At 35.7% G+C, this 10,127-nt stretch overlaps 1 protein-coding gene across 3 annotated transcripts in view; it reads left to right on the top strand.

The window, feature by feature from the left end:
* The first annotated feature begins 1,807 nt into the window (after positions 1-1,807).
* Positions 1,808-10,127, top strand: part of MCPH1 (microcephalin 1) — a 118,206-nt gene continuing 109,886 nt past the window's right edge. Inside the window, exons 1-4 of one of the 3 annotated variants that reach the window (XM_031061417.1) lie at positions 1,808-1,902; positions 4,213-4,331; positions 9,192-9,276; positions 9,812-9,932. In XM_031061417.1, the coding sequence (XP_030917277.1) occupies positions 1,891-1,902; positions 4,213-4,331; positions 9,192-9,276; positions 9,812-9,932 (337 nt within the window). In that variant the 5' untranslated portion in view covers positions 1,808-1,890. Of the gene's footprint in view, positions 1,903-4,212; positions 4,332-8,650; positions 8,749-9,191; positions 9,277-9,811; positions 9,933-10,127 lie in introns of those variants that run through there. The other 2 variants (XM_031061419.1, XM_031061418.1) reach the window with 2 other exon arrangements.

The raw sequence follows: 10,127 nt of genomic DNA, 5'->3' as shown, positions 1-10,127 counted from the left end.
GCTCGTGTGGCACTGCAGGGTGCTCCCCGGTGGGGCACTGCTCGCCGAACCTTCTTTCTGCTCCGGTCAGTCGTGGCTTTCTTCTGCGTATCAAAATTTCTGCCTCGCTAACGTTGCCCTCTCATGGCCGGTTTCCTCTGCGATCACCGCCTTCTCTGAGAACTTCTAAGGCTGGCGTTTACAAGAACCGATCTCTACTCAGAGATCTTCGAGTTTAAAAAGGCGCAAAGCACTTCCTCATTTTCCTTTTCATCCACTGTACAAAAACTGCAAAAAGCTTTGCCGTTTGCTGGAATATATTTGATTAGCTAAAACTGACTAATTATTATGTATGTAAAATACACCTTTGATCCTACTGCAAGCGCATGGAGTTTTAAGTAGCATCCCTTTAAGTTCCTAGTTAGTTCCAGACCTATACTGAAATGTTCCGATGTGTTTTTCCACGAGAATTTTAGCTATGAAAGTTATAAAATATTTGATATAAGAGGAATCTTTTCAAATTCAAGTGCATTTTTTTTCACAACTGAACTATCAAGGAAGAAAGCAACTCTGGCAATATCTGCCCCAGTCTGGTAGCAAAATGAACACAGTTAAAAGCACATTGGAGTAGACTTGTCTTAAATTCCCATTTATATCTGAATTCATAGTACTGATAATAAGATTTTTCCCAGTGCTTTGCATGAGGAAGTGCTTTGTTTCACATTTCTCTTGTATTTCAAAAATATTTCTAGTAATTGTAAAAATACTTTAATCTTTATAAGAGTACTTCTGTTGTTATGAATAACTGGAGCATTATTCTGGTTTTCATTTAGAAAGAAGACAGATGAGACTACATAATAATTAATCAGAAGGACATGCTTAATTATCTTAGTAGCTAAGATAACTAAGCAATATTTGCTAAGGATGACCCTTTCAAAATTAAATTCTTGGTTTTATTCCTGAGTTCTTAGACTTGTCTGGCCTTTGCCTGAAGTTGTTTTTGGTGAACTGCCATTTCTCAAGTTTTTGGAATTTTCCTGATTTGCCATTCGATATGGGAAAGTGGCATGGCCAGCGGAACTGTAGGTGACTTTGGTGCCTGTACTATGTAAAATTAATGAAGGGATTGTTATGAGTTTTATTTGTTTATCCCTACTTTTCAGTAGTTCTGTCTTTGGCTGGTTGCTTGAAGATATTCTCAAGCAAGGCTGACTTGATTCCTTGAAGAGTTTATTAATCTGCTTAATGAAGCAAGTTAATTAAATCTCAATATCTCAAGTTGCATATGGCACCTGATATGAGACTTTATTAGCCTCTGTTATATGTATGTGATTTTGGGTCTTTCAATATAAATAAAATGAAAATTGAAGTAAATTGGAAACTGTTAAGTAATATTTCTGCAAAATTTGCTGGGAGTTTGGGCAAGGAGTAATTCTATTGTGGTGATGACATTTTGTTCTGGAAGTTGTGTTGTATCAACTGGTTTTCAAATTTTTAACTAATCTGAAGATTAAAAGTGATTAAATAATGGTAAGGGTGAGCAGTCATGTAAAGATAATGTATTGCTTGTTAAGCTGGTAGTGTGTTTTAAATAGATGAAGTAGAAAGTTAGCTAATGTCAGACTTCTAAGTTATTTCTATTACAATTAATTTAGGGGACATAAATACACTAAAAAAAATTTGCTGCTAAAGTCTGACACTCAGTTTACTAAAAGCTGTATTTGCAACTGAATGCAATTTGTATAAAATAAATTTCTATTGGAAAGGCAGTTTAACCAGTTTTACCATGGTATATACTTCATTAGTTGTTGTTTTCTGTCTTCTGATCCAGGTGTTTCTGCCTTTGTAGAAGTTTGGTCGTCTAACAGAACAGAAAATTACTCAAAAACCTTCGAACAGCAGCTTCTTGATATGGGAGCAAAAGTAAGAGGACTATTTCAAAATAAATGGAATAGGAAAGATCTTAATTATAAATTAGCTTGCTTGTTCTACTTGTCACATATATTTCTTTTTAGTATGAGTTTTTAAAGGGCAAGAAAGCAGGAAATCAGAGACCTGAGAATAGACCAGTGTGCTGTAATGTTCTTGCTACTGACAGATGGGAAATGCATTTAAAGCCTTTCTACATCTACAGACCTCTTTACATATTAATGTGATATCATGCTTCTCGTGAGAAGTATTGGGCTTGCCACAGACTGTGGGCAAAGCAAATCTAAGTCTTGAAAACCTGTGGTTTACAAGTATTTATCTTACTTTGTTTTGTTTTCATCAACTTGTAAACAGCTGCTCTGTTCTTAGTACAATGTTTCCTAACCCAAGTACCATGACATTTTATTCTTCCATTCACTCTCCCCAAATTTGTATCAGTTCCAAAAAGTGCTAGTAAAAATACATCTTAAGAGTTTCGGTATATGTCTCAATGATTTTTTTTCCCGTACCAGATATAGTTGACTTGTAGGTGCAAAAGGTGTTTTATTGCCAGCTGTAACATTTCAACCAGAGACCAAAGTCAAACTGGCATCTTCCCTTGTAGCACATTGTCATTGGTTAATGGAGATTTTTATAGCCCAGATTTTTTTTTATTCTAAAAAAATACTTGTGTGGACTCCCAGTGCTATTTAAAATGGGCATGTGTAGATGTCTACTGTAATTTAGGAAATCTTATTGCTCTCCCCAAATCCTCTCTTTCTGTATGAAGTAAGCTGAGTGAGTGTGACAAAACAGTAAGGGTAACTGGTTTTGTTATTAAAGCAAACACAACTCTCAATAAATAACATGAGTAAAATAAATATTTCTATGATGTACTGTCAGACCTGTGTAATTCTAGTTTTATGATGTGAGACTTTTTTCTCACAGAAAATATGGCAGAAACATAAGGCTTCAAAATTCTTCAATTGGGTCAAAATAACCAAATATGGTGCGCGCAGATGATACAGATGAGTCTATTTAGTATATCCCTATGACTAAATAGGGATGGTCATGCCCCTTCCCTATTCCAGGCACTTCCCTGTTATTGACTGAGCACGTGGTACTAAGCTGGCTTGGTTCACTGTGTCAGGAAATTAAATTCTAAATTAGTTTTTTGCTAGATTGTTGGTTCTGACATCTCAAAGTTCAGCTGAGCAGCAGAAGACACACAGGGCTAGGGGAGGAGGTGGGAAAGGTGAGAGGGAGGTGTAAGGTGGTGCTCCTCCATAATTTGGAGGCAGAGCTACATCAATCACCCTTAGGACATGGGCTGTGAGCCAGATACTGGCAGAAGTGAGTAAGCAATTGCATTTGGAGTAATAATTTATTCTATAAGAGACTAATGGATTGTTTTATACCTAGATACTGAAATATAATGGGGTTTTTTCTTCTTAGAAGTCATAATCAGCTTGCCACCAGCAATGTTTGGAAAAGCTAAATAGTTTTCTTAAAGCTAAATACAGACCCAGCATGTTGTAGGCAAAGTATAATGATGCAACTGAGGGCACAACAGAAAGTTATAGAGCTATTTCTGTTTGGCTGGGGAGATGCTGCAGTAAAATAAGAGTTCTATTGATGTAACCACCTCAGCAATCACAACTGAGCAAGCAGTTCTGTGTGGGGTTTTTGGTCTCCCAAGGAAACCTTGTTTGTGAAAAATGGAGTATCTAGAACTGGAAACATCGCTTGCCAATGGAGGCTGATAATTGAAAATTTGATCACCTGTGCTGACTTAATTTTCTGTATTTCTCATTTTTAAAGCATTCCCATATAAGTTTTGTTTGTAAACAGCCTTTCCCTCAAAACTAAAAGTGATTTTTATTGATAAAAAATTAGTTTAAAAAGTGAGGTTCGCTTTAAGCTTGAGTTCTTTTGCCTGAGATGTTTTGTTATTTCTTTGGATAGTGGCATCTACTTTCTACCCTGGCTATTGCATAAGAAATTATGTTGCGCTATATAAATTAAAATGTTGCAAAATTAGTGATACATCTAGAGTAGGGAGCTGAAAATGGTAACCTAGAGGAGGCTGAAAAGAAAGGGCTATTCCATCCCTGTAGCCTGCATTAGCTTGCCTAATGAGACTGGAGTTTTGATTGCTTGAGGCTTCTTGTGAAGTTGGGAAAGATCAAAAAGGTCCTTAACCTAATGTTTAGAATAAATTTTTACGCTAGTTGTGTATACACTAGAAATGGGCTACACTAGCTGGTGTCATTAGCATTTTCCAGTTATCAGACTTTAATATGAGCTCTCTGTGTATTTCTGCAGGTTTCAAAAACTTTGAACAAGCATGTCACCCATGTAGTCTTCAAAGATGGACGTTTGACTACATGGAAGAAAGCGCAGAACATGGGTGTAAAAATAGTTTCTGTACTTTGGGTGGAAAAGTGAGTACTTGTGGTTATAATGAATGTGGCCTATTTCAGAGATAATATTTTATTAATAATAAATTTCTAGCATTTTTAAATTGAAAAACTTGAATATAGAAACCATTTTATTAATGTACTTGAAATAGTGATCAATCTGTGAGTAAAAGAAAACTTTTCTGTGACATTATTCCTGTTATAAAGCATGTGATTTACACAAAAAGGTAAAATGTAAACTCTTAAAAAACAAATGTGGTGAAGTAGTTTCCTAGTACATTTGTTAACAGTTCTACTCCTGTGCTCTCAGGTGGCATGTATAGACAGTGAAGGCCATACTTACACTGAATACAATTCTCCCATTTTCATATGTAAAAGCACATTTCATCAAGGGCATTGTACTGTTTCTGTAGTTAAATCCTGTAAACAGAATAAATCCTAGCAAAAAAGAAAAAGATCCATATGTATTCTGGTTTTTAAGATATTTGGCAAGTTCAGAACAAAACTTCATGAAGAGTCTCTTCTACCATATGGAAAAAATTAAATTTATTTTTTAAAAAATTGAAGAAAAATTTCGTCTGTGCAACCAGTCGTTTAGCATTTGCTAGTCCATAGCCGCTTCTCTGAATTTGCAAAGTGCTTATGAGGCCTAAGATTTCAGATGAAGGGTAAAAACACAGTTTATGAATATGCATGTGTCAAAGACTCCAATTGATAAATCAGTGTGATGATGGAAATTAGAATATAAATCAAGTAAAGAGGACCTTACCTGTACCAGTTTTCATATGCATGGAGAGGTAATAGTCCAAGTGCAAATATTTTGGGCTTGTTTTTTTGAAAAAAGGTGGGCACAAGGAGGGAGGGCAAATCTATGCCCTACAGACACCTAAATGTAGGCCAGTACAGCCTGGAAACTTGTGATGCAAGTCCACTAGCCAAAGAAGAAAGTCATGTAGATCTGCAGACACAGGGGTTTTCTTTCTTTTTTTTTTTTAAAGCATGTCAGATAAAGTTACAGTCACACAACCCAGCTAGCTTTAACACCAAAGAAATACCTCAAGTTCCTGAGAATGAGGGTGATGCAAAATTTTATTTATTGAAAATGTCTTTCAAGGACCTGGTGCTATTTGAATATGTGACAGTGGTGATGATTTCAATACTGTTGTAAAATTGAATATGCTGTTCAGGTGATTAAGTGTATAAATACAGATTTTGAAATCTTAGTCACATGAACTATAAATGACTGATGATTTGGATGTGCTGTAGTAAAAAGGATCTCATAAAAGTCCAGATCAGTACCAACAGCAATGGAAGAATGAGAGTGCCTTACAGAGGAGAGTCTAGGACATGTCATACAGAAATATTCTTTCTGTGATAGCAGTTCCATCACAAGAGTCTCCTCTGCACTACTGGAAGGCATTGTGTGGATGAACACTGTGGAAAGCTGAGGCATAGAAATAACTGGATATGTGATACCGTAGGGGACATCATGGGGTTTTGAAATCCAGGTGTAAAAGCCTCGAGAAACATTAACTTTTGTTGGATAACAGCAACAACGGACGAGGACAAGAGAAAGCATCTAGAGGGAAAACAGGTTGTTTGGTAGAAAAGAGAAGACTAGCATCTTCCTGGTGTCCTTTAAGCTTTCCTGTTATAATTTTCTGACCAAAGCAAGGTCGTGGTACACGACTTAGAAGATGAAGTTTGTTGGAACTTGGGGAGTCATCTAAAATAGATGTATTTTATTGCAGAGGAGGACCCAAGCTGTGAATTATGATTGAACTTCTCTTTAATCTTTTTCTTCTGCTCTTTAGTTTAAAGTAAATGCCAAAGGGTACAGAAGAACATACAGCTTAGATTGGTGTATACTGTAAGCAGAATTCATGAGAATATCATATCCTTGGGCAAAATATAGGTCAAGAGCACTGAAACTTGTATAAGAGATAGTAATGAATATTCCTACTGTTCATGGGGTTATTCAAATGAGGCACAGGCAGTACAAAATTAAAATGAGCCTGTACTAGTATACATACAAAATTTTTGTTTTTGTAATAAGAGAACCAGAGTGCCTGACTACATTACCACATCTAGTACATCTGTGTCTCAGACACTGGTAGGCAGAAGATAGAAAATAGTTTATTGAACCCTGCAACAATGTAAATAAGAAGGACTGAATAATATGTACCCGTAAAATTATGGTCCTGTGTGAATGGAAACTTAGTTTAAACCTGATAATTTGTGTAGGCAAATCATGCAGAGTTCCTATGAGTTGAAGTTTTAGCATTGCTACAAAAGCTGGTTCAATTAACTAGCTGCTTCATTCAGTAACAAGTGGAATATTCTCAAAATGGTCAGAGAGCTGTGAAATGTTAGCTCAGCAAGGTACTAGTACGTATCAACTTTCTGGTGTAGACTGGGGGTTGGTGACTCTTGTAGGAGTGCAGTGCAAAACCAAGTATGTTTGTTATTGTTTGCTCTTAATTGGTTTATGGATTGCCGTTCAAACTATGTCAGAGAACCTTTTCATAAGTATGTCTATAGTATAAGTGTTCATACTGGAACACCAAACCCAAGAAATTCTATGACAATGGTTAAATTTAAAAAGGAGTCTACTTAAAATGGAAAAAATTCTGTTAAGAAGCTAAGACAGAAGGGAATAAAATTCTTTCTGGTGTCAAGAAGGCTGTTTAAAGCAGTCCTCTTAAGCATATCAGAAAGATGATCATTGCATTTTGGTACTTGCAGTAGACATTTTCATAGTATTGTTACCTCAGCAGTAGTCAAAAATCAAATTGAATAGAACATAAAACTTCATAAAGTGGAATTGACAGCATTTTATCATGGTTATATTTGGAATGTTGCCAGAGGATGGCAATGAGCTTGACTGAAGTTATAAAATCATTTTCTTGCAAGATGTGATTGAAGAGACAGGAATGCTTCAGTCTGGGAAAGGAGTGAGGATGGGAGACTACTGTGAACGCAAAGGTTTGTGTAGAGAGGCTGAATAGGAAATGAATCTATATTTTCCTTTTCAGTAGAAAAGCTGGAAAGCATTACATTAATACACGTGGAGACAGATTCAGAAAAACCAGTAAATTATGGGTTTTAATAACACCAGGTTGGGCTATAGAATTCCTTGTTGCAAAATCATAGTGAGCAAAGATTTACATGGGATAAAAAAATTGCTGAAGCAATTAAACATTTCATTTTATCAAAACCCAAGTATAGTGTTGCCTCTAACCATCTGACAACCAGAAATCTGTGGAACTCAGTAAACTGGGAATGTTTGTCTTTGTTTCTATGTTCTTACATGCTCTTGGGAATCTTTATATTGGAGGGTACTGCAGGGTGCTGCAGTATATGATATTCAATCTGGATGCTACTTTTTTGATATTGGAGCTCTGAAAATACCAGACAAGTAAGCAAGTAATGAACAATTAGTCCAGCATTTCCTGATTCTTCCTCTTTGTGGAAAATACCCTCACATTTAACAGCTGGCAAACCCATACTTCCAGCCTATTAGACTTGTACCCCAGTGTTGCCTTCCCCTGAGCAGTGCTTGAGCCTCTCAGAGGAATATGTCCAATGAGCTGAAAAGTGCTGTAATACTTAGTTTTCTCCATAAAAACCTGAAACATTTGAAGGGTTTGTGCAGTATTTAGTGATCATTGCCTTGTTGAATTCTTACTTGATTTCTATTGCTCTTTCCCATGATTTGCCTCAAACTTTTATTGGAAACTTCTGCTCTATAACATGAGCATCTATTTGAGTTTAGGAAGTAATTTGAGAAGACAACTCTTAAGGATGAAAATTTAAAATCAGGAAGATTTATATTTATAACTGCAGAGTAAAGTTATTTTAAATTTTAAAACTTTTGTTTGCTTTTACTTTTTTTTTCCTTCTAAGAATGATAGATGTGTCTAACTTCAAAAATAGCAAACAAAAGTCATGGACTTGCTGTCATGTAAAAAAATTTAGTGTAATGCAAAATGAGTGACAGCTTTGGGATCACTGAGAAAGTGTTTTTTACTGCTTCTTCAACACAAATACTTAAGTGAGCAGTCTAAAAAAACATCAAAATCCAGGAACAAAACCCCATATAAAATGGAATAGCTACAATCTGCCCAAATTAGGCGCACTTAATTCCTCATCAAATGCGTAATTGTGAAGCTCTTCCTGTGTTTTCTTAGCAGGATAACTCATCCCACAAATAAGTTGTATAAATCATCTACATTAAGATTTGTCTGCAAAGTAAAAGATTCCTAGATTTAATACTAAAATTTTCTTCTGTTTTGCTTCTCTGAATCATTGAAATCTCTGAATTAATGTAACATTTCATGTAGTCTACATCTGTGCTGATTATTATCCAGAATTTAATAACAGTCACTGAAGTCCAGCTGGTGAATCTCTCTCTTTGATGCTCCTGAGAACTGTAAATTCGGTGAGTTTGACAAATACTTGCAGTGGTTTGTCTCTGTCGTCCATTCCAAGCCGAGTAAGGATGAGGCTGTAACTGTGCAGGCTCACACCGTGTAGCGCTTCCATCGCTAGGTGTCACCAGAGCCATACAAGCAGCTGCTGCAAGCACAGTCCTGCAGTTTGGAAAGGTGTGGAAAATAACATCAGTGGGAATCTTGCCCTTCCTGAACAACAATTTGGAAGGCATCATTGGCACAAAAATTTGGATCATATATTTGGCATGTAATAGATGGCAGGGGGGAAGGGGTAATGTTACAGTACTTACCTTAAAGTTACTTACTTAGAAAGGGTTGGTGTTTCATTATTGCAGGGCTTAGACAGCTCTTTTTGCAATAAAGGTTCTCGTTCTTCAAACAAAAACAAGAGAATAAAAACCCACCAAACCTTCTCTAATTTACTGTACAGGTGCCGAGAAACTGGAGCCCATGTTGATGAATCCCTATTTCCTGCAGTAGACACTAATGAAGGATTTCTACTACCAATCAAAAAAGTATGTGTTTTTTTTTAAATGGGCCTAGAATAAAAAACTTTAAAATTTGAACTTGACTTTTTGACCTCAAGCATTTGAACTATTTTCAGAACATTCTGTAAACTCTATCTGTCCATCTGAGTAAGAGTTTAAAGACAGTCTATTGCTGTGATCATGTGAAGAAAGTATACTACAAATCAAGTTTTTGTATTGGTAATTAAAAATATTAAGATCTAAATTCAAATTATATAATGATGACTAATCAAAAAAACACTACTATGTGGCTTATGTTTTACAGATTTGCAACAAATATTTTTTAAAACTACCTTTAAATCTTTAGTGCAAGCAAAAAAAAGGTCTGTTACGTTCTTTCTTACTTAATATTAAAGTTTACTTTGCAAAATGCTAATTTCTGTGATTATTTGTCACTCTAAAGGAGGTGATAAGCAGCATAAGTCCCAATAATGAATACTGTGACAAAGTGGTAGGCAAAATAGGAGATGTCATTATTTTGGCAGTTTTGTACATATACTTAAGAGTTTTGTCTGTCTTGTAGCACAAATGTATGCAGCCAAAAGACTATGTTGAAAAAACTCCACAAAATAATAAAAAGCTTCAAAGAAGACTGAACCAAATGGCTAAAGAGTTAGCTCTACAAAAGACAGCAGTTAATGCTGGTAAGAATATTTTTTGCTAAGATGCAAAGTTTTTTTAAAGCACTTGTTGGGGTTTTGGTGTTTGTTGGTTGGGTTTTTGTGAGCTTTTTGCATCTTACCATGAGAAATTAAGTTGATGTCATTTTTACTGGGTTCTTTGCAGTTCTGTTGTGTTAAGGCATCTGTAATGATCTTGATCTAAGAAAACTTTTTCTT

Source organism: Geospiza fortis, unplaced genomic scaffold, assembly GCF_000277835.1.
Source record: "Geospiza fortis unplaced genomic scaffold, GeoFor_1.0 scaffold56, whole genome shotgun sequence".
NCBI classification, from domain to species: Eukaryota; Metazoa; Chordata; class Aves; order Passeriformes; family Thraupidae; genus Geospiza; species Geospiza fortis.
The sequence above is the reverse complement of the archived record's forward strand: the minus strand, read 5'-3'. Positions and strand labels throughout refer to the sequence as shown.